This window comes from Lepidochelys kempii, chromosome 10 (assembly GCF_965140285.1).
Source record: "Lepidochelys kempii isolate rLepKem1 chromosome 10, rLepKem1.hap1, whole genome shotgun sequence".
Lineage (NCBI taxonomy): Eukaryota > Metazoa > Chordata > Testudines > Cheloniidae > Lepidochelys > Lepidochelys kempii.
Window position 1 is genome coordinate 51894234 of NC_136389.1, and position 24952 is coordinate 51919185.

General features: G+C 39.7%; 1 protein-coding gene across 9 annotated transcripts in view; it reads left to right on the forward strand.

Annotated features, from left to right (window-relative positions):
* Positions 1–23793, forward strand: part of HERC1 (HECT and RLD domain containing E3 ubiquitin protein ligase family member 1) — a 217521-nt gene extending 193728 nt beyond the window's left edge. For all 9 annotated transcript variants that reach the window (XM_073303562.1, XM_073303563.1, XM_073303568.1 and 6 more), the window contains 17 exons: positions 1196–1261; positions 1344–1469; positions 7147–7285; positions 7816–7997; positions 12299–12454; positions 13087–13209; positions 13944–14046; positions 14903–15072; positions 16500–16638; positions 16950–17119; positions 17557–17726; positions 18101–18266; positions 18836–18912; positions 19721–19973; positions 20242–20394; positions 21516–21821; positions 23142–23793. In XM_073303562.1, coding sequence (XP_073159663.1) covers positions 1196–1261; positions 1344–1469; positions 7147–7285; positions 7816–7997; positions 12299–12454; positions 13087–13209; positions 13944–14046; positions 14903–15072; positions 16500–16638; positions 16950–17119; positions 17557–17726; positions 18101–18266; positions 18836–18912; positions 19721–19973; positions 20242–20394; positions 21516–21821; positions 23142–23327 — 2685 coding nt within the window. In that variant the 3' untranslated portion in view covers positions 23328–23793. The remainder of the gene's footprint in view (positions 1–1195; positions 1262–1343; positions 1470–7146; positions 7286–7815; positions 7998–12298; positions 12455–13086; positions 13210–13943; positions 14047–14902; positions 15073–16499; positions 16639–16949; positions 17120–17556; positions 17727–18100; positions 18267–18835; positions 18913–19720; positions 19974–20241; positions 20395–21515; positions 21822–23141) is intronic.
* The last annotated feature ends 1159 nt before the right edge of the window (positions 23794–24952 follow it).

Sequence of the window (24952 nt, forward strand, 5' to 3'; positions counted from 1 at the left end):
ATATTGTCTTAGCCTGCAGAGTTGACACAGGGAAAAGTGAGCTGGACTAATTCTGGTTCACAAATCAACGGAACTAACAAAGTTCCATTTGCAGAACCTCTATTATGGTTACATAAACCAGTGAGAATTTGGCTTGACTATGACATTCCAAGGGGAGCTTGCAGGGCTGACCATTCATTCATTTTTGTAACGTGTAGACAGAGTAAATTTTATATGGAGTCATTGAAATGCAATGGCACCCTATTATGCCATCTTTAAAGTAGTTTTTCAGAGTAGTCCTACACTTTAACTATATTGGCACTACCAAAATGCCAATATAATGGGCTATGACAGGTGAACCTGAAGTGGAAACTTTGTATTTATTGGATTTTATCAGTAAGTATGTATAATTTTGCAAATAAATACTTTCACTTATGTACTCCTAAAATTAAGGCTACATAGGGAAAACATAATTATGGCTCTTCCTAGTTGCTTTCCTTGCTATATACCTATTGACCCCACATATACCTTCGTCCCTTATTTTTAAATATTCATATAGATTATCACAGTGATCAGGAAGGATTCCCTTCTGTGTACAAGAGCACTATGGGGTTTTGCCTTTTTCTGAAGCATTGGGCATATACCAGTGCAAGATGCATGCTATTAGACTTGGCAGGTTGTTGGTCCAAATCTGCAAGGAAGATTTTATTTTTTCTGTACATTTCTTGAACCCATTGTCACATCTTCCTTCACTAGCCTATTTTGAGTGGCACACTTAGCTTGTTTTCCACTGCAGCAGTTAAAAGCAACCGTTTTTACCATAAGTAGTTTTAGACACTCATGAGTCCGAATTTTTTCTTATGGTAACAATATTAAATGTTAGATTCCAGTATTAAGAAAAATAGGTGTACCCCAAGGACAACAATGATACATTAAAGTTTACATGAGTAATACTGAATATGAATGAATTTATTAAAATAATTTGTACATAAATTTTGCTTTAGTCACAGTTAAAACTATTTTACATTTATGTTCAAAAGCTGTTTGTTGTTCAATAGTAGACCCGTATAACCGTTTTTCATCTAGGAAAAGGCTTGCCATTTCCAAGTGACTATTTAAAGTATTTAAACTATTTAGACTATTTAAAGATTATTAACTGAAAGAATAATGCACAAATGGTGGGCTGACCCTAATATACCTGTTTTTAATCATTCAGGATAACAGTAAATGGATTAATGGTATGGATGAGCAGATTATGTCTTGGGCAACATCAAGGCCTGAGGTTAGTAAAATTGATTATTTTAAATTTAAAATACTAAAATTATCAATATAATTTTCAAGTGCTCCTTTATGCTGTTTCATAGGATTGGCACCTTGGTGGCAAATGTGATGTGTATCTATGGGGAGCAGGGCGCCATGGGCAGCTAGCAGAAGCCGGTAGAAATGTCATGATACCAGTAGCAGCACCTTCATTCTCACAGGCTCAACAGGTAACAGTGTTAGGAGAGATTTACATTTTATTCTTCACAAATTGCCTTATTTTCAGTTGTTAGTTACAAAATATCTATCAATATCCCTTTTGGACTCAGTGCTAATTTTCCAGAAAACAAAAGAACTCCGAAATGTATAAGGTACTTTCCCCCCAGTTAGAATTTTTATTAGATTTGCTATAGTTTTTGTCAAATTCACACCAAGAAACTGGCAAAATCATTTCTTAGGATTAGAGTGAGTACAATGTAAAAAAATATTTGCACAGTTTTAATATAATCCATGTTGCAAGATTGCTTTCTGAAATAATGTGATGCTGGAGCACAGGGTGAAATAATGAGACAACCAAATTGCTGCAAGAAATACATTGAGAATCTCACTGGAGAACATACTACCAGACCAAATAGTTTTGCAAAGAAAGGGAAAGTCTTTGAAGCTAAATCATAAAGAGAGCTTTTTGTGTGTGGTGCCGTTTTTAGATCTCCAGGGGCCACCTTCATCCAAAACACTGAATGAAGGAATTTTATTGTGATGTGATGATGTGGTAAAACCCCCTTAGTTTAAAACGTATTTTTCTGCTAAATTCAGAATAAGTGAAGTAACAGTTAGGTGATTAAACTAAGGGTATGTCTACACTGTGGAATAAGGTCGAATGTATAGAAGTCGTTTTTTAGAAATCGGTTTTATATATTCGAGTGTGTGTGTCCTCACAGAAAATGCTCTAAGTGCATTAAGTGCATTAACTCAGCGGAGCGCTTCCACAGTACCGAGGCTAGAGTCGACTTCCGGAGCGTTGCACTGTGGGTAGCTATCCCACAGTTCCCGCAGTCTCCGCTGCCAATTGGAATTCTGGGTTGAGATCCCAATGCCTGATGGGGCTAAAACATTGTCTCGGGTGGTTCTGGGTACATATCGTCAGACCCCCGTTCCCTCCCTCCCTCCGTGAAAGCAAGGGCAGACAATCGTTTCGCGCCTTTTTTCCTGCGTTACCTGTGCAGACGCCATACCATGGCAAGCATGGAGCCCACTCAGGTAACAGTCACCCTATGACTCCTGGGTGCTGGCAGACGTGGTACGGCATTGCTACACAGTAGCAGCAACCCCTTGCCTTGTGGCAGCAGACGGTACAGTACGACTGGTAGCCGTCATCGTCATGTCCGAGGTGCTCCTGGCCACGTCGGCTGGGAGCGCCTGGGCAGACATGGGCGCAGGGACTAAATTTGGAGTGACTTGACCAGGTCATTCTCTTTAGTCCTGCAGTCAGTCCTATTGAACCGTCTTATGGTGAGCAGGCAGGCAATACGGATTGCTAGCAGTCGTACTGTACCATCTTCTGCCAGGCAGGCAAGAGATGAGGATTGCTAGCAGTCGTATTGTACCATCTTCTGCCGGGCAGGCAAGAGATGAGGATGGCTAGCTGTCGTACTGTACCATCTTCTGCCGGGCAGGCAAGAGATGAGGATGGCTAGCTGTCGTACTGTACCATCTTCTGCCGAGCAGCCATGAGATGTGGATGGCATGCAGTCCTTCTGCACCGTCTGCTGCCAGCCAAAGATGTAAAAGATAGATGGAGTGGATCAAAACAAGAAATAGACCAGATTTGTTCTGTATTCATTTGCTTCCCCCCCTCCCCCGTCTAGGGGACTCATTCTTCTAGGTCACACTGCAGTCACTCACAGAGAAGGTGCAGCGAGGTAAATCTAGCCATGTATCAATCAGAGGCCAAGCTAACCTTCTTGTTCCAATAAGAACGATAACTTAGGTGCACGATTTCCTATTGGAACCCTCCATGAAGTCCTGCCTGAAATACTCCTTGATGTAAAGCCACCCCCTTTGTTGATTTTAGCTCCCTGAAGCCAACCCTGTAAGCCGTGTCGTCAGTCGCCCCTCCCTCCATCAGAGCAATGGCAGACAATCATTCCGTGCCTTTTTTCTGTGCGGACGCCATACCAAGGCAAGCATGGAGGCCGCTCAGCTCACTTTGGCAATTAGGAGCACATTAAACACCACACACATTATCCAGCTGTATATGCAGCACCGGAGCCTGGCAAAGCGATACCGGGCGAGGAGGCGACGTCAGCGCAGTCACGTGAGTGATCAGGACATGGACACAGATTTCTCTGAAAGCATGGGCCCTGCCAATACATGCATCATGGTGCTAATGGGGCAGGTTCATGCTGTGGAATGCCGATTCTGGGCTCGGGAAACAAGCACAGACTGGTGGGACCGCATAGTGTTGCAGGTCTGGGACGATTCCCAGTGGCTGCGAAACTTTCGCATGCGTAGGGGCACTTTCATGGAACTTTGTGACTTGCTTTCCCCTGCCCTGAAGCGCATGAATACCAAGATGAGAGCAGCCCTCACAATTGAGAAGCGAGTGGCGATAGCCCTGTGGAAGCTTGCAACGCCAGACAGCTACCGGTCAGTTGGGAATCAATTTGGAGTGGGCAAATCTACTGTGGGGGCTGCTGTGATGCAAGTAGCCCACGCAATCAAAGATCTGCTGATATCAAGGGTAGTGACCCTGGGAAATGTGCAGGTCATAGTGGATGGCTTTGCTGCAATGGGATTCCCTAACTGTGGTGGGGCCATAGACGGAACCCATATCCCTATCTTGGCACTGGAGCACCAAGCCGCCGAGTACATAAACCGCAAGGGGTACTTTTCGATAGTGCTGCAAGCTCTGGTGGATCACAAGGGACGTTTCACCAACATCAACGTGGGATGGCCGGGAAAGGTGCATGATGCTCGCATCTTCAGGAACTCTGGTCTGTTTCAAAAGCTGCAGGAAGGGACTTTATTCCCAGACCAGAAAATAACTGTTGGGGATGTTGAAATGCCTATATGTATCCTTGGGGATCCAGCCTACCCCTTAATGCCATGGCTCATGAAGCCATACACAGGCAGCCTGGTCAGTAGTCAGGAGCTGTTCAACTACAGGCTGAGCAAGTGCAGAATGGTGGTAGAATGTGCATTTGGATGTTTAAAGGCGCGCTGGCGCAGTTTACTTACTTGCTTAGACCTCAGCAAAACCAATATTCCCACTGTTATTACTGCTTGCCGTGTGCTCCACAATATCTGTGAGAGTAAGGGGGAGACGTTTATGGTGGGGTGGGAGGTTGAGGCAAATCGCCTGGCTGCTGGTTACGCGCAGCCAGACACCAGGGCGGTTAGAAGAGCACAGAAGGGCGCGGTACGCATCAGAGAAGCTTTGAAAACCAGTTTCATGACTGGCCAGGCTATGGTGTGAAAGTTCTGTTTGTTTCTCCTTGATGAAACCCCCCGCCCCTTGGTTCACTCTACTTCCCTGTAAGCTAACCACCCGCCCCTCCTCCCTTCAATCACCGCTTGCAGAGGCAATAAAGTCGTTGTTGTTTCACATTCATGCATTCTTTATTCATTCATCACACAAATAGGGGGATGACTACCAAGGTAGCCCAGGAGGGGTGGTGGAGGAGGGAAGGAAAATGCCACACAGCACTTTAAGCACAGCACTTTAAAAGTTTACAACTTTAAAATTTATTGAATGACAGCCTTCTTTTTTTTGGGCAATCCTCTGTGGTGGAGTGGCTGGTTGGCCGGAGGCCCCCCCACCGTGTTCTTGGGTGTCTGGGTGTGGAGGCTATGGAACTTGGGGAGGAGGGCGGTTGGTTACAGAGGGGCTGCAGTGGCAGTCTGTGCTCCAGCTTCCTTTGCTGCAGCTCAACCATACACTCGAGCATACTGGTTTGGTCCTGCAGCAGCCTCAGCATTGAATCCTGCCTCCTCTCGTCACGCTGCCGCCACATTTGAGCTTCAGCCCTGTCTTCAGCCCGCCACTTACTCTCTTCAGCCCGCCACCTCTCCTCCCGGTCATTTTGTGTTTTCCTGCATTCTGACATTATTTGCCTCCACGCATTCGTCTGTGCTCCCTCAGTGTGGGAGGACAGCATGAGCTCGGAGAACATTTCATCGTGAGTGCGTTTTTTTTCTTTCTAATCTTCACTAGCCTCTGGGAAGGAAAAGATCCTGTGATCATTGAAACACATGCAGCTGGTGGAGAAAAAAAAAGGGACAGCGGTATTTAAAAAGACAGATTTTATAAAACAGTGGCTACACTCTTTCAGGGTAAACCTTGCTGTTAACATTACATACATAGCACATGTGCTTTCGTTACAAGGTCGCATTTTGCCTCCCCCCACCGCGTGGCTACCCCCTCCCCGTGGCTAACAGCGGGGAACATTTCTGTTTAGCCACAGGCAAACAGCCCAGCAGGAATGGGCTCCTCTGAGTGTCCCCTGAAGAAAAGCACTCTATTTCAACCAGGTGACCATGAATTATATCTCACTCTCCTGAGGATAACACAGAGAGATAAAGAACGGATGTTGTTTGAATGCCAGCAAACATACACTGCAATGCTTTGTTGTACAATGATTCCCGAGTACGTGTTACTGGCCTGGAGTGGTAAAGTGTCCTACCATTAAGGACACAATAAGGCTGCCCTCCCCAGAAACCTTTTGCAAAGGCTTTAGGAGTACATCTAGGAGAACCGTGAATGCCAGGGCAAAGTAATCCTTTCACATGCTTGCTTTTAAACCATGTATAGTATTTTAAAAGGTGCACTCACCAGAGGTCCCTTCTCCGCCTGCTGGGTCCAGGAGGCAGCCTTGGGTGGGTTCGGGGGGTACTGGCTCCAGGTCCAGGGTGAGAAACAGTTCCTGGCTGTCGGGAAAAGCGGTTTCTCCGCTTGCTTGCTGTGAGCTATCTACAACCTCATCATCATCATCTTCTTCGTCCCCAAAACCTGCTTCCGTATTGCCTCTATCTCCATTGAAGGAGTCAAACAACACGGCTGGGGTAGTGGTGGCTGAACCCCCTAAAATGGCATGCAGCTCATCATAGAAGCGGCATGTTTGGGGCTCTGACCCGGAGCGGCCGTTCGCCTCTCTGGTTTTCTGGTAGGCTTGCCTCAGCTCCTTCAGTTTCACGCGGCACTGCTTCGGGTCCTTGTTATGGCCTCTGTCCTTCATGCCCTGGGAGGTTTTGGCATTTCGAAAACTGGAACGGAGTTCTGATAGCACGGATTCCTCTCCCCAAACAGCGATCAGATCCCGTACCTCCCGTTCGGTCCATGCTGGAGCTCTTTTGCAATTCTGGGACTCCATCATGGTCACCTGTGCTGATGAGCTCTGCATGGTCACCTGCAGCTTGCCACGCTGGCCAAACAGGAAATGAGATTTAAAAGTTCGCGGTTCTTTTCCTGTCTACCTGGCCAGTGCATCTGAGTTGAGAGAGCTGTCCAGAGCGGTCACAATGGATCACTCTGGGATAGCTCCCGGAGGCCAATACCATCGAATTGTGTCCACAGTACCCCAAATTCGAGCCGGCAACGTCGATTTAAGCGCTAATCCACTTGTCAGGGGTGGAGTAAGGAAATCAATTTTAAGAGCCCTTTAAGTCGAAATAAAGGGCTTCATTGTGTGGACGGGTGCAGGTTTACATCAATTTAACGCTGCTAAATTCGACCTAAAGTCCTAGTGTAGACCAGGGCCAAGAAATATGTTGGTGGTTGTCCAGAACCTGCTGTTTTCAGCTTTGTAGTCTCAATTCAGGTTATGAATAAAGACGAAGTTAGCACATTTTGGTTCATGGTTTGTGATGTAATTGCATTAAAAAACCCTAATTTCTTTCTTTAACCAGGTTATTTGTGGTCAGAACTGTACTTTTGTCATTCAAGCTAACGGTACAGTTTTGGCTTGTGGAGAAGGGAGTTATGGCCGATTGGGACAAGGAAATTCTGATGACCTTCATGTGTTAACTGTTATTTCAGCACTTCAAGGTAAAATTGTCTTAATTTTTTTGAGTTGTTCTATTAGTGAAGCAGAAGTTGATATTTCAAAAACTAAAAGGACAATTGTCTAAGTCTTTACACAGATTTACTGAATAAAATAATGTACTTTACTCTCTTTAATAAAAATCTTATATTCATATTAATTTGAACAGATAAACACATGTCTGAGTCTCTTTTGATGCATTTATTCAAGCCTACTTAATGTTTTTAAACTTTATTATTTATCATTTTAAGTAGGACTGAAAAAGGAAATACATTTATGTAACTGAACACCTACCCAAACTTAATAGACTAGCACAGTAGAATTAGATAATTATTAACATAATATTTGTTATTGCAGCAGTTCAAGCATAAGTTATATCTTAAAGTAAAGGAAGACTGTATACAGGGTTGTATATACAGAGCTGATTCCATTCACTAGCTTGTAATTGTTATTATTGTGGACTATTTTGTACAATGCAAAATAACTGAATTTATATTTCTAACTTATTCTGATATTGTTTTTCATTTTGTTTAAGGTTTTGTTGTAACACAACTAGTGACTTCTTGTGGATCCGATGGACATTCCATGGCTTTGACAGAAAGTGGTGAGGTCTTTAGCTGGGGAGATGGAGATTATGGTAAACTGGGCCATGGGAACAGTGACAGACAGCGCAGACCCAGGCAAATAGAGGCCTTACAAGGAGAAGAAGTGGCACAGGTTCAAAAACAAATTTATTATTCACCTATTAAATGTAGACATAATAGTTGCTGCTAGGAACATTAGCTAGGGCTCATTAATAAATGCTGGTAGGCAACTGGATGGTTCACACAGGGATTGACAGTGGAATGTGGAGACTTTCTCTTTAATGTCACAAAATCGAATTAAGCACAGGTAAGTAATGAATAAAAGTCGTCATCAGCTGATGGTTCTCTGGCCATTGTGAAATGAGTTGGTGGTTTCAGTCAAGTTCCCAGCTAAGAGTGTCAGCAGCACAAAACTTCTGTGTGTGTGTGTGTGTCTGTGTGTGTGAGAAAGTTTAGTGGACTAGTAGAGTAGTGTTGGTGAAGCTTCCATTGCTCCTGTCTGTGCTGCACCTCTTTCAGTCTCTAGGTCACCTGCCAGTATTTAGCTGTAGGTGGAGGTTAGCATTCCCAAGCGACCTGACTCCAAGAAGACCCAATCCTGGCACACTGGGCACTAACGGAGCGCTCAAAGAACATAAGGCTGTTGCAGAGAAGCTAAGTGAATTCTTTGCATTGGTCTTCATTGCAGAAGATGTGAGGGAGATTCCCACACCTGAGCCATTCTGAGGAACTGTTCCAGATTGAGGGGTCTCTAGAGGAGGTTTTGGAACAAATTGATAAGTTAAACAGTAATAAGTCACCAGAACCAGACCACAGAGTTCTGAAAGAACTCAAATATGAAATTGCATTACTGTTAACTGTGATATGTAACTTGCCGCTTAAATCAGCCTCTGTACCAGATGACTGGTAGATAGCTAATGTGGTGCCCATTTTTATAAAAGAGTCCAAAGGTGATTCAGGCAATTACAGGCCAGAAAGCCTGACTTCAGTACCAGGCAAATTGGTGTAATCTATAGTAAAGAACAGAATTATCAGACACAGAGGTGAATGCAATGTGTTGGAAAGAGGAAACTCGGCTTTTGTAAAGGGAAATCATGCCTCGCCACACTATTAGAATTATTTAACAGTGTCAGCACATGTGGACAGTGGTGATCCAGTGAATATAGTATACTTGGATTTTCAGAAAGCATTTGACAAGGTCCCTCACCAGAAGCTCTTAAGCAAAGGGCGTCATGGGATAAGAAGGAAGGTCCTCTAATGTATCAGTAACTGGTTAAAAGATAGGAAAGAAAGAGTAGGAATAAACAATTTTCACAGTGGAGAGAGGTAAATAGCAGGGTTCCCAGGGATCTGTACTGGGACCAGTGCTGTTCATCATATTAATAAACAATCTGGAAAAAGGGGTAAATAGTAAGGAAGCAAAGTTTGCAGACAATACAAAATTCCTCAAGATAAGTCCAAAGCAGACTGAAAGAGTTACAAAGGGATTGCACAAAGCTGGGTGACTGGGCAACAAAATGGCAGATAAAATTTACTGTTGATAAATGCAAAGGAATGCACACTGGGAAAACATAATCCCAACTATACAAACAAAATGATCGGATCTAAATTAACGGCCATCACTCAAGGAAGAGATCTTGGAGACACCGTGGATTGTTTTCTAAAAATATCTGCTCACTGTGCAGCAGCAATCAAAAAAGCTATCAGAATGTTAGGAACATTTAGGAAATGGATAAATAATAAGATGGAAAATATCATAGTACCACTGTATAAATCCATGCTGTGTCCACACCTTGAATACTGCGTGGAAAAAGTATAGAAAAGGGCTACCAAAATTATTAGGGATATGGAACAGCTACCATACAAGCAAAGATTTAAAAGACTATGACTCTTCACCTTGGAAAAAATATAACTGAGCGGGGATATGATCGTGGTCTATAAAATCATGAGAGAGTGCATGGATAAAGTGAATAGGGAACTGCTGTTTACCCCTTCTCACAAGAACCAGGGGTCACCCAATTAAATTAATAGGCAGAAGGTTTAATACAAACAAAAGGAAGTACTGCTTCACACAACACACAGTCAACCTGTGAAACTCATTGTTGCGACTGTTGTGAAGGCCAAAAGTATACAGGGGTTCAAAAAAGAATTAGATAAATTCATGGAGGATAGGTCCATCAGTGTCTGATAGCCAAGACAGTCAGGGACGCAGTCCCATGCCCTGGGTGTCCATGAACCTCTGACCACTAGAATCTGGGCTAAATGACAAGGGATGAATCACTAGATAAATTTCTCTGTTCTGTTCACTCCCTCTGAAGAATCTGGCACTTACCACAGTTGTAAGACAGGATACTGTGCTAGATAGATCATTATTCTGATCCAGTATGGTGTTCTTATGTCAAACTAGTTTTTTTCACTAGCTCTAAATTCGCTTAAATGGTGAAATACAGTACTAGTACTGATGTGTATTGTAAAACTATACCAAAAAGTGCCTGTCTTTGGCTGTTGGTGTCTTTAACCAAAATTAAAAGCAAAGCCAGCAGCTAGTCTGCACACACACACACAAACAATAACAAATTAATATAAATCAATCCCAATAATAATTTTATTGCCACACAAATATCGGCCCCTTTTCATGCCCTTCACTCCTCAAAAGCCTAGGTAGATAAACAAGGTTGCAGCATGCCCTGGAGGTCAAGAAATTCAGATGGTTTCAGACCAAGTTGGGGAGTTGGTTTCAAAATTAAGGACACTTTGTGAAGAATGCATTGAGGCAGCTCCCTCTCCTATACTAAAGGACTGCAGCCCAAACATCTATGCTGATTGCAACTGTGCAATATATCTATATTGACTTGAATAGTTGACAGTACATACTTTTAATCTCAATTACCATCATATATGCTATCATTTGGTTCAGTTTCAGTTTGAAAATGTCAGTAAATATGACTGACATACTATGTTGACTGTCTTAAGGCAACCACTGTATCTTCATGCTTAGCTGCATCTGTGTTCAAATATTAAAACACTACAAAGTTGTTTTTGTCTGCATTCGCCATGGACAAATAGGACATCATTGATTTTTCCATATATTTGCAATATAAAATAATTTTGTGCATCTAAGTGGTAGTGACTGGCTAAAGATTACTACTATAGTTTTACATCTCTAAAATAAGAACAGTTTTGCTGAAGATACCTTAAGAAAAATACCGTATTTTTAACATTATGCTTAGTTTTGGAAAAACTATACATTTCCTGTAGTTAATATTGCACATTTTACAAATTTCAAATAAATGTTTCAAACATTCTGCATTCAAACGTGTTGTAACATGTAGGCAGTTATTAATTTTTAAGTAGTTGATACTTATATGAACAGGAACAATATTGTAAACAGAGGGGGAGGCATTTTATCTTTCATATCATGGTTCATTAGAAAACTTTTCTATCTTTATATTTTTGATGTAACCAGGGGATGAGCTGACTTATCAGACATAGTGTACGTGGTGATCTGATATTTTATGCACTGTATTGTGACGTTCTTTGACAAACATGGGATAATGGAGTCTAAATTCTTTACTGAGAGAGAGAGAATTCCTTTCTTCACTGTTGATAAGGCCCTTCATTTTAAGTTTTTACTGATTTTTACTAAAAAAAATCCTTGAGTTTTACAAAAGCTATTATTTGTTTTTTACTGGTTTTCATCCAAATTTTGAACCACTGAAAATACTGATTATATTAAGAAAATCTGATACATTACACTAGGTACACTGTGCTTTTTTTCTGTCCTATCATCCCCCAATATTTACCCAGAAAACTCTGAAGTTAATTTTTTGCTCCGATTTTCACCCTTTTTTTTTTAAAAAAAAATTGTAATTAACACTCATAAATTCCTGGGAAATTTTAAAATAAAAACTGAAACAAAGGTCTTTGCTATAAGTAATTCTTTTGAGACTAAGATGGGGAACAGAATACAGAGGTGGGGAATTTACACAGTATTTAATTGACCTGGTAATGTAATACTAGAAAACAAGGCAAATCAGTTAGCACACTTTTTTAAAGAATTAAGTAATCACAGAAATATAAATAAGAATCCCAGCTAGGTGTGCTGGTACAAATTAAAGGAAGTGAACTCAAACTCCTTTCTTTACTGTGCAAACAGATTATTGGGAGGGTTGTGGGAAAAACTCTTCTGTCTTTGGTTATGATTTGATTCCCGTGTCATCCTATATTCAGACTTTTTAATTGTTTTATGACATTGTTATTGAAATACAAGAAGAGTCTAAAACAGTTAATTTATTCAGTTAGTCTAGTTTTTAATTGTCCTGTTAAACTGTAGTGAATGACTAGGTCTGCATTCAGAAGGTTCTTTTCTCTTCTTTCTTGAATTGTATGGTGCTAATATTCCATTTTAAAATTCATATTAATTCTGGCTTCTAGATGTCATGTGGCTTTAAACACTCAGCGGTGGTGACAGCAGATGGCAAACTGTTTACGTTTGGAAATGGTGACTATGGTCGACTGGGTCTAGGAAACACTTCCAACAAGAAACTTCCTGAAAGAGTGACAGCACTGGAGGGTTATCAAATTGGACAGGCATGGTTTATCTAGTGTTACTTACATGAAATTATGTAACAAAATGTATTTTGTTAGTAACTGTTGTGCTTGAGGATGTTCAGTTGCTATGATCCTTAGTAGTGTCAGTTTAAAAATTCTCTTTATAATTTTTGTTGGTTTTTACTGCCTCTGCATTTTTAATACACTCAGAACACTCTCAAATATCTAACCATAATAATCTCTCATATTTTTTTTTATTGAATAATCTGATCCTTTTGCTGAAATGGTGTGTCCCTATTTTGCAACATTTATAAACATTGAATTGTGAAAAAGGGAGTGATAAAATTGGGGTTTGTTGTTTTTAGCCCTAACCATTAGTGAATTAATGTTTAAAGAACTCCAGTGAGGATATATAATTTGAAAGCTGTTCTATAGTTTGGGTGAGGGAAGAACTGTCTAAAGAATGTTATCTAAGGGTGTCAATGTATAAACCCTACTACATTTCTTTAGTATAAAATTTTAAACAAAGGTTTTAACATTTTTTCTAAATATTTAGAAAAGCGTTTCGGGGGGGGGTGGTTGTTTTGTTGGTTTTTTTCAGAATATGGCATTTTATTTTTTGTTTCAGTAAGTTGATGAAAAACTAATTAAAACTGTATTACAATTACCAGGTGGCCTGTGGACTAAACCATACTGTAGTTGTGTCCACAGATGGCTCAATGGTGTGGGCTTTTGGAGATGGAGATTATGGAAAACTTGGGCTGGGAAATTCCACAGCAAAATCCTCACCACAGGTTAGAATTCATACTGAAATTATCCTTTGAATAATTGCTTAGTGTCTGTAAATGTGTGTTTGCAATTTGAAAATTTGCAAAATGTGTGTTTGAAATTTTTAACTTCTTATTTTATTTCATTTTTTATGTGATGTAAATTTTCAAAAAGGCATAAGTAACTTTCAGTGGGACTTAACTACTTTTGAAAAGTTTACTGTGTCAAAATATTGGCTAATACAGTTACATGAATCACTAGCTGGTATTTTTACAACACTGGTATCTGAGGGTTGGGTTTTCAAAGGAGCCTGTGGGAATGAGGCACCCAACTTCCATTGAAAATTCCCACCTGAGTGCTTAGAGTACAAACAATTATCCATTGTTTTGTTAAACTGAAACTAATAATTGCCACAATGGCTCTCTAAACCATATCAACCACCCTTCTGCAGCTCTAGAAATAGTAAAAACCTGAAGGCTAGCTTGAAGGAGAGAAATGTTTACCTTAGTATAGAGATGCACTCAGACTCATTTAATGTGGAATAATGTGTTAAAAGAATGAAATTTTACAAGAAATTAGTGTCTTTGTTTAATACATTCAAGTTTAATACAGGAACCACACTAAAGCTATAACATACAGATTGTCTTTCTGAGAATTTTAAACCACTTTTTGGGGGGAGGTGGAAATGGAGGAGTTTTTTGTCTGCTTTCCATTCGTATACTCGTAATACAGTATTTAGCTCTTTCTTTCCTGTTCGCAGAAGGTTGATATTCTTTGCGGAATTGGAATAAAAAGAGTTGCCTGTGGAACGCAGTTTTCTGTGGCACTGACGAAAGGCGGCCATGTATATACTTTTGGACAAGGTCAGTTGCCCATATGGAGGGATTTCTGTATTGTAGGCTTTCATACGTTTAAAGATATATAGAAGCCAATAATTTTAGATTATTGACCCCCACCATATGGTACCTACCCAACCATACAGTACATAAGCGATCATTTATAGGCTTGGCAATTATTACTGTATAATTCCCACCACTGTTGCATAACCAGTAATATAATCATTAAAAGTAAAAAGGAAGAATATTAGATGTAAAATATATGAAATCATAATACGGAGTTTTACTCTATAGATTTGTGTAAATGTGACCACCTGAGACCAACTACTTCTTGACGCATTCTTAAAGTCCAAATTAATAGCTGTGTATCTATTTTTAAAGGAAGACAAACTTAATGTAGGTTTCATAGTAGCACTAACCTCATTTACCTATAACCTTTCAGTTCTTTTTCCTGAATCTTGATTAATTTTGATATGAACAGAGGTAATGGATTATACCCATGATCAATTACTGTCATTAACCATGCACTTACAGAGGCTGTGTAGAAATATATAGAATTGAGGCACCAAGTGAAATTAGTTAAATGTTTTTCATTTACCCCCTTGTGGACATCAACCTGAATCACAAAATCACCATACAGTCTAGCACCAAAAAGTGTGATTGGCTTTATCAGGCTTAAAACACAAATAGCAGGAACTTCAGATCAGTACTGAAGGGATACTGACAAAGCTTTTCAGGGGAGTAAGTGCCCCCTAGGTCTGTCTCTAGCCAATGCCATTAGTATCCCACATGAATGCTATCTGTCTCTCCCCATAATAAAATTAACCCTTAGAAAGGACTGGGGTATTTGTGTACTACATGAGAATATTTTGTGCAATTTTAGATCGGCTGATTGGCTTGCCTGAGGGCCGAGCTCGAAATCACAACAGACCACAGCAAGTTCCAGTGCTGTCAGGAATCTTCATTGAAGATATAGCTGTAGGAGCAGAGCATACACTAGCTTTATCATCATCTGGTGATGTGTATGCCTGGGGTAGCAACTCGGAAGGACAGGTGTGTACAATACCATGTTTATTTCAGGTGTTCATAAGAATAAGTATAGCTTCCTAGATGGACTTGGAATCTTTTAGTGAAGAGTAAGTAAAGAAAAATACAATGCAGTATTGGCACTCTTCCCCTCTCCCCAAATTAAAAATGTTATAATAGAGATGATTGAAAATATGATGAAAATGTCACACATTTTTTGAATTTTTTTACTAATTTCTCAATTTCATCTAATTTTTTTAAACATAAAACTTTTACAACCAATTTGAAACTTGAAAACAAACTAAAAATTTCATCAATTTTTTTTCCATTTGCAAAAATCTAAATTCCAACAAAAAAGGTCAAATTTGAACATTTTGACCAGCTATAGTTATCAGTAAATTTTCGTGGTCTGTTGCAGTAGTTATTGGCCTGTTCTGGCGCATGACCCAAAAAATGTCCAATGACCCCCTGGTTTCTGTCAAACCATTACAGATTCATGGGACTTTTGGATTTGGGTTATGGGATGGCATTTTGACCATTTTGTGGGTTGCAGATTTAAGCAGGAGGCTTGAAGTGTGTGAAACTGGTGTTCTGAGGATAGTAGAGGGATTGGTACGTCGGCATTGTTGGGGTGAGCAGGCTATTTTGAATTAATCCCTAAAGGGAAAGCTTTGGGCTTTCTCTGTAGTGAAAGTATTGTATTTTTATGGAGGGTAAACATTCTTTGGTTTAAAAAAAATATAGTCTGGATTCTAAAAGACTGTTAGTTCTATATGTCTTCTGCTGCAACATCAATGATTTATAACTTTTATACAGTTATTTATATCTTTGGTTTTAGAATATGAAATTCAAATGGTATTCAGTAGGAAAAGCTAATACATGCAATAAATGTTTGTCTTTTACAGAGGATACATTTTAAAAGCCTATTGTGGGAATTTATATATTAGAACCAAAAAAACCCCAACTTTAAATGGCAAACACAGAAATAATAAAACACAAATAATAATCATTATTAAACAAACAGTCATTATGAGCCATTGAATCACAAAATGTATATTTTTTTTATTCTGCAAAATACTATGTACAAAGTTGGTCACAAATCATAAACCATTAGTCAGTCTAAAAGCTATCAGGTATGTAGGTCACATTTATGTGGAATAGCTTATCCTTTTTGTATTTAAATGTTGTCATATTCATGAAATGTGATTTAGCAGATGTAGGCAGCTATTTTCTTTAATCATAGGTGTAATATTATATTAGAGGAATATAGCTAGTAAATGCTATATCACATTCTCTAGTAAAAGCATATGTTGAGAGAGTCATCTTACCAGTTTTCATCTCCTATTCCTTTTGAACATCTGCTTAGAGAATTTTGCAAATAATAAAGCTAATTTTTGGTCCCATTAGTAGAACCTCATGATGCATCCTTTTTTAAATCTCCTGTAAATTGCTAGCTTGGACTGGGCCATACCAACCATGTCAGAGAACCAACCTTAATAACTGTTCTACAAGGAAAGAATATTCGACAGATCTCAGCAGGACGTTGTCACAGTGCTGCATGGACTGCCCCACCTGTCCCACCAAGAGCTCCAGGTGAAGAATAGATAATTGCTTGTATTTTAATTTTATTCTGCTTTTATGAGCTTTTAGTGCATGTCCACATACACAGTATTATACAGCAAGAACCTATTAAAATTTGTATGCAGTGTTATTGTAGCTGTGTCAGTCCCAGGATATTATTCGAGAGACAAGGTGGGTGAGGTAATATCTTTTATTGTCTATTAAAATTTGTTTCACTGTAGGCCCAAAACTGCTTCCACTGTAGCCCACAGGAATTTTGCCATTAGCTTAAAGAGGAGCACGATCAGGCAGTTCACGAAATAATTTCCTGTTTTCTGTGGTAGGTGTATCAGTGCCTTTACAGCTTGGTTTACCTGATGCCATTCCACCACAGTATGGGGCACTGAAGGAAGTGAGCATTCATACAGTGAGAGCGAGACTCAGACTGCTGTACCATTTTTCAGACCTCATGTACTCTTCTTGGAGATTACTTAATCTCAGCCCCAATAACCAGGTAAAACATTATTTTGAAAAGAGTTAACAAATTTATTTTTGTGCCTTGTCACCAAAGTGTTCTCCCCCAAAATCCAATTCTGGTAATAGTGCTCTCTTGTCTTTGTGTCTGTGGAATAAAAACTTAATTAAATCAATCTCTCCCCAAAATAGTTTTAATAAAGTCTGATTTATGTGAACCTTGACATTTCAGTATCTTAATGTCATAAAAACCATTAGCCTAACATCTATAACTGGTGAAAAACATTTTGTAAGATTCTGGTAAGACTAAAATCGTTTTTCCTGTTATTTTTTTTTGTATATTTTCATTAATTTCTGAACTATTATGAGAAAAGTTCAGGTAGTATTTAATTATGGAGATTCTTATTCCGGAAGTATTGGAATTAATATGAATAAACAAAAGCATTTTATGTTTATGAATATGCTGCTGTATTACAGAACAGCACATCTCATTACAATGCTGGAACATGGGGAATAGTCCAAGGACAGCTAAGACCCTTATTGGCACCAAGAGTCTACACACTTCCCATGGTACGCTCCATAGGAAAAACCATGGTTCAGGGGAAAAACTACGGGCCTCAAATTACTGTAAAAAGAATATCAACCAGGTCAGTATTGGCTCCTTTGTGTTTGTGAAAGATTTGATGTCAAGCCCTAAGTCAACCCACACAGTGGGTTAATACATGGTATAGGGATGTGATTTCTAAAGCATGCTAATATATTGTGCATTAATTGGTCTATGTAGACCCTGCTATAATGTACCAAAAGCTCTCCCTCATGCGCTTTCCGTTAAAGTGCACTCTGGAACCTCTAGTGCGCACCACGAAAGCTCTGTTTGGACCAATTAACACACAACATTTTAGTGTGCTTTAGAAATCAGCCCTGTAGTGCACATTACCCTACTGTATAGCCAAGCCTTTAAAGTATACAAAAGTGATCTTTCTATGAACTACATTTTCTGTCACTTTCTTTTTCATTGAAGAGGTCGGAAATGTAAGCCTATTTTTGTACAAATAGCAAGACAAGTGGTAAAGCTGAATGCTTCAGACCTTCGCCTACCTTCCCGTGCCTGGAAAGTGAAATTGGTTGGAGAAGGGGCTGATGACGCCGGGGGGGTGTTTGATGACACTATTACAGAAATGTGCCAGGTATGACAAATGTTTTAAATATCTTAAAGCACACAATTTGTTTTTCAATTCCTATGACCACTTCCTGTTATGCAGCACTTTGGCCCAAATCTTCTCATCTGATTCCCAGCCTGTGTACTAGTGTGTGCACTGGGTACCTCCATGAAGGAAAGAAATCCTTCTCCTTGGACCCATACCTTCGAGTGGCAGCAGTTCTGAAGCTACACCAGGGCCACCATGCATCTTCCACAACGTGGGGGGAGGACAGCAGATCTTGCATAGCATGTTAACTCTTGATGATGGTGCCATTAAATGCTGTTACTATAGTATGTACATAGGTATTCTGTGCTAGCTTCAGAAATGCAGGAAAATCAATTTAAATAAAATACCATCACAAATGAGAGACAGATTTCTGGTTCTTAGATTATTCTGTTGTTTTCTTCTAGTTTTATCATGGTAAAAATATTTACCATGTGCTGATTTCCTAAAAAATAAAATTCAACATACTACTGCTGGCAAAATTATCATTAAGATAATACAATGTGCTGAACTATAATATTTAAGAAGCACTTTATATTTTTATTTTTAAGGAACTTGAAACTGGTGTGGTAGACCTGCTTATTCCTTCCCCAAATGCTACTGCTGAAGTAGGCTACAATAGGGATAGGTAAGTTGGACAGCATTTCATCTTACTACAGGATATTAGCTGACAAAATGGAAGAAAGAACTTCCTGTAACAGCTGTTTCACAAATGTTGAGGCTTCTTGATTGCTCCTTCTTCTTTGAGGCTTCTTGATTGCTCCATCTGCACTTTTCTTTTTCACCCTTGTATGTAGGGGTTATTTCAAGGTGAGGGAAAGTGCAAGGCCAGGTAATGGTTCCTAAGAGGTAGCTCTACAGCTAGGTTTGCTGGAGAATAAATTAAAGCAACACTGAAGGTGCTCTAGCTCAGTGGTTCTCAACCACCTCGAAGCAGGGCCAGCGTTAGACTCGCCTGGGGCTGCCTGGGACCCTGAGCCCTGACACCCTAGGGCTGAAGCCAAAGCCTGAGCAACTTAGCTTTGCAGGGGCCCCTGTGGCATGGGGCCCCAAGCAATTGCCCTGCTTGCTACTCCCTAATGCCAGCCCTGGTTTTTATATGCAGAAACCAGTTGTTGTGGCACAGGTGGGCCGTAGAGTTCTTATAGTATGTTGAGGGGCCTCAGAAAGAAAAAGTTGAGAACCTCTGATCTAGCTTGTGGCTGGCCAGTTTGGCTCTGGCAACTTTCAGGATTTGGGAAGAAAGGGCAGAAAGATCACATCAATCTACCTATTCTCCCCTTCTCCAGATTTGCAGAACACTGCTATGGTGAACTTGGGGATCTTACATATAGATCTTGCATCCCTGCATATAGCTGTCTTTTAACTTGAAGCAATATGAAGAAGTGAGAGGTTGGTTTTACTGAAGCCTTTACATTGTTTCTGTTTTCTTTTAGGTTTCTTTTTAATTCTTCAGCATGTTTAGATGAACATTTGATGCAGTTTAAGTTCTTAGGCATTCTGATGGGCGTGGCTATTCGTACCAAGAAGCCTTTAGATCTTCATTTGGCCCCAATGGTTTGGAAGCAACTTTGTTGTATCCCACTTACTTTGGAAGATTTAGAGGAGGTGGACTTGCTGTATGTGCAGACCCTCAACAGCATTCTTCACATTGAAGACAGTGGGATTACTGAAGAAAATTTCCATGAGGTAAGCTATGGAAATATGCTTCCTCCCTCTCCACCACAAATCTTCTGAATCCAGTTGTTTTTATAGATTGACCTAATTACAATGCACTAATTTAAAAAAAAAACTGAGGTGGCATTTATACTTTAAGGTAACAGACACCTCATAATTGCCTCTGATGGATATAACTATGAATATCAGATTATTGCTAAGTGACTTAACGGTAATTTTTAATTCAATTCTTTACCCAAATATCTTATGCTGCACAATACTTTTTCTTTTCTGTTAATAGATGATTCCTCTAGATTCCTTTGTAGGCCAAAGTGCTGATGGTAAAATGGTTCCCATAATTCCTGGTGGGAACAGTATCCCACTTACCTTTTCAAACAGGAAAGAATATGTGGAGAGGGCAATTGAGTACAGACTTCATGAAATTGACCGCCAGGTGAGAATCTCACTGAACTCGACCTATTTTGTTAACTGGATGGTGACCATCACAATATGCCAGAAATAACAAAGGTTTTGGTTTATACATTTTTTGGATTTTTCCTCTGTGTTTTTTCAAATAATTTGTGAATCATTTTTAAATTAAATCTGATTCACATCTCAGCTGTTACCTAGCTGTCTAGAATGTCAAGAAAGACCACAAGAGTACTGAAAAACTGAGGACTTGCTTTATATTCATCTGAATTGTCCCACTGAGATCATTAAACTGACTGGGAAACTAAACAGGGATCACACAGAAAGCTCAGCACCTTTAACCCTGCATTTACAGCAGCACATAATCTGGCACATATCATTGGGAAGTAATAATATTTGTTTAACTTATTAATGGACTGTGGATATATTTTTACTTAATATTTACCTTACCTGCTTTTGACTAGTAACTGTAAACACTTCAATAAGTGGATTGAAAAAGTAAGTAGTAATCTATGTAAATACTTTTGTATCATCTGCTGAAAAGCTATTTTGTGACTTATACAGTAGCATTATGTGAATCAGATGAGAGCCTTGTGTCTTAATACAGCAACATTACATTAGGGAACTAATTTTCCTCTTTCTCCAAAGATAGATGCACACAAGGTCACATGGCTGTTCCACTTTAGGGCAGTAGCCCTCTCAATACTGACCCCAAGACCTTAAGTCTTTCAGATCAAAGATAGACTTTGTTTTTAACATAGTTTCATCCCAGTCCTAGCAGGATGCTGGCAACAAAGTTTTTGGTTTAGCAGACGCTCATTTGTGTTGATAACTCTACCACTTTTTTAGATGGTTTTATCTGAGGTTTTTTTCTTAGCATGAAAGTGCTATAAAATCATTTTGGTCAAAGATAATTCTCTGCAACACATCAACAATTTTTGAGGGGGAATGTTATCCTTTGAAGGGAGCCATATGCATTACTATGTGGTATTTTTGTATTTAGGCAATGACTTAAACTGTACCCTTAGCCTGTTCATCCACATGTGTATTCATTCTCAAAGTCTTAGTTTTTGCATACAGATTGTGTGCTAAGGATCCAAAATAAGTGTAATGACTCCTTTAATAACTATTCTTTTTGTGTTAAAGGTGGCTGCTGTGAGAGAAGGAATGTCTTGGATTGTTCCAGTTCCCTTGTTGTCTCTTCTGACTGCTAAGCAATTGGAACAGATGGTTTGTGGAATGCCAGAAATCTCAGTTGAGGTCCTGAAGAAAGTTGTGCGGTACAGAGAGGTTGATGAACAGCATCAGTTAGTTCAGTGGTTCTGGCATACCCTTGAAGAGTTTTCAAATGAGGAAAGAGTCCTTTTCATGAGGTTTGTGTCAGGAAGATCTCGACTGCCAGCAAACACTGCTGATATCTCTCAGCGATTCCAAATAATGAAGGTTGATAGGGTAAGATGCTATTTTCTTAATATGTTGTTCATTTCTGTCCACTTTAATCAATCCTTTGGCAAAAAGAGCGAAGTTTCACTAACATTAAGCCTGGAGGAATGGAATGAGCTTCTGACTGCTAGAGCCATGGGATTTAATTATATGATATGATAGTGCCTAACATTATAATAAATATGATAGTGCCTAACATTGCATGAATTATAGCATAATTCACTCAGGACTTTGAACATATAAAGTGTAAATGTAATTATTAGGTGGAGTTCAGGCTGGTGTCTAAACAACACAGTGTGAATTATTGTACCATATTTAATCTACAGTAATTTTCTACTACAGTACATTTTCTGATTTAGTATTTTAAAGATTAAAAAAAACAAACCTTAATGAAGTCTTGTTCCATCTCTATGAAAGCGTTCTCAATATACTACATTATAGAATGACTTGAGAAAATGGAAAATAGAAATGGAGCTGCTAAAACTGTTGGCATGTTAATTGCCACCAAATATCACCCTCTTACCCATGTGGAAACCCACTAGATTCAGACACTACCCCAAGAAACACAGTTACAGCTCACTGGCTTCTAATGCATTGGTTGAAAACTGACTGCAGCTATTTCTTAAGATTTAGAACAAATAAAGCTACCTGATGGATATATCTTCATGAAAATTAAGTATTCACATTACAATTGCAACAGTCCTCCTCTGTATTATCATAATATGAAAAGAACGTTAAAAGGGATATTCATGATATTTTGAAAACTAGATAGCAAGTAGACACTGATACTATTTTGCTGCTCCTAATAATTAAGCTCTGCACTTTAATTTCTGTTTAGAAAATAACTTTCTTAATCTTGCATTCAAAAGGTTTGTTTTTGGGGGGGTTTTTTACTTTTAAATTTGGAATAATTGCAATATGTCTGCCTGCATGCCCCCTGTTGTTTCAGTTGGATACAAAAATTTTACTGCTTGGTCTAAATTATTATTTAATATATTGCAGTAGACAAACGCCTGGAAGTTCCACTCTTAAAAAAGATGCATGTCATTGGTGGTTGAAATCACTTATTGAGTGGACGATAGTGGTGGTGTGTTAATTATTTTGGGCTGAACATTTTTATAAAAATATAAGATGGTACTAGTCTTGTCTTTTTGTTCAGAGGAATTCTTTACTGCTTGTTGGCTTGATTAATGAGACCTTATTGTGGATGAGAGAGGCATGCTTTTTTTAAAGTTTGTTTTTTGGGGCAGGGAAAAATAGTGAATTTGCTACACCTTTTAATTTCCTTTGCAGTCTTAACCATGTCCTACTTTTTGTCCGTTTCCACAGCCTTATGACAGCTTGCCTACCTCACAGACTTGTTTCTTTCAACTGAGGCTTCCACCATACTCCAGTCAACTAATCATGGCAGAGCGTCTGCGGTATGCAATCAATAATTGCAGGTCTATAGATATGGACAATTACATGCTCTCACGCAATGTGGACAATGCAGAGGGCTCAGACACAGATTATTAACTTTCTGTGAACAAAATCATCTTCCTTTTATTACGGATAGTGCCCTAAATCCAATTCAATGTTGACACAATTTTATGGTAACCATAGATGTTTTAGGAGCATAAACAGACATTAATAAGCAGTGGCCACATTTTAGTTACTCTAAATGTAACAACAAATTAGATGTTTTTATTTTTTGGTGATTGTTTAAAAAAGGGTGGAGGGGGGGCAAAAAAGTGCAGTCAGTAAGTTTTTTCCATATTTTGGTCACTTTTGATAATTTTGCATGGAGCCATTTTGGTTCATTTTTTGTTGGGAATGGTACATTTGTAAGCCCTCCCAGTGAACATGAAGAGTTGTACATTGTGTATAATTGTTCATTAGCAAGGACAGTTTTACATGAGTAGTCCTATATTTATTTTGTTTTAATTTGAATTGCCTGTGCAGGGTTCCTTATGCGGAGAAAATAAAGCAAATACAGGAATGAGTGGGGTTTTTTTGTGTTTTCAACTGTTTACAGGGTTTATTCAGCATTTATAAATTTAGACTTTTAAACTTCTCAGTTAGCAAATCTGTAAGGATGTTTGAAATAGTGTCAGATAGCTTATTTGCAGATGAAGAGCCATTGTACATGTGGTTACTGTGCATTGCATGTTAAACAGTATACCAGCATTTTAATAACATTGCAACATTGACTTACATCTTGTCTATACACAGTTTTGTCAACAAAAGTCAGCTTTTGTTGACAAGAGTGGAGGGCTACACACTGAAATGCTCCTCCCACCGATACAACTCCCCTGCTATACCAACATAATAAAACCACCTCCACGAGTGACATAGAGCTTTTTGCAACGTAGTTAGAGTGACGCAGCGTCAGTGTAGACACCTCACTTGGTTATGTTGCCCTAATTGGCCTCCAGGAGGTGTCCCATGATGCTTATCATGACCGCTCTGGTCATCAGCTTGAACTCCGCTGCCCTGAAGGTACACAGGTATGCACCCCTCTCCCCTTTTAAAGCCCAGGAATTTTTGAAATTCCTCTTCCTGTTTGCTCACCATGCACAGTTCCCACAGCATGTTCCCAGCTGATCGTGCCAGCTTTACGCAGCAAACACGCTCCTGCGTGGAGCACACCAGAGCTGTTGGATCTGCTAAGTATATGGGGAGAGAAGGCTCTGCAGTTGCACCTTTGCACCAGCTGTAGGAATTTTGATACCTACGAGCTGATTGCTAGTGGCATGCAGGAGAAGAAGCATGAAAGGAACATGCAGCAGTGTCATGCTAAAATCGAGAGGTTGAGGCAGGCGTATCAGAAGGCAAAGGAGGCCAGCCGTTACTTCGGTGTGGTGCCAAAAATGTGCCATCCTCGGCGGCAACCCCACCTTCACCGCCAAGAGCTCCATCGATACTTCTGGAGGACTGGAGGCAGCGGACTCAACCCCAGTGAAGAAGTGCTGGATGCGGAGGTGGATGACGATGTGGAGCACATGACAGGGTCATCTGGTGATGCAGCGAGTCAGGACCTCATTTCCACTCTTGACTGGTCTAGCCAGTCCCAGCACTCCAGCTCTGGCACACAGGATGCAGGAGAAGGGAGCTCCGGTAAGGGCTCATTTTGCTTTGATACTGCACGGTGAGAGGAGATT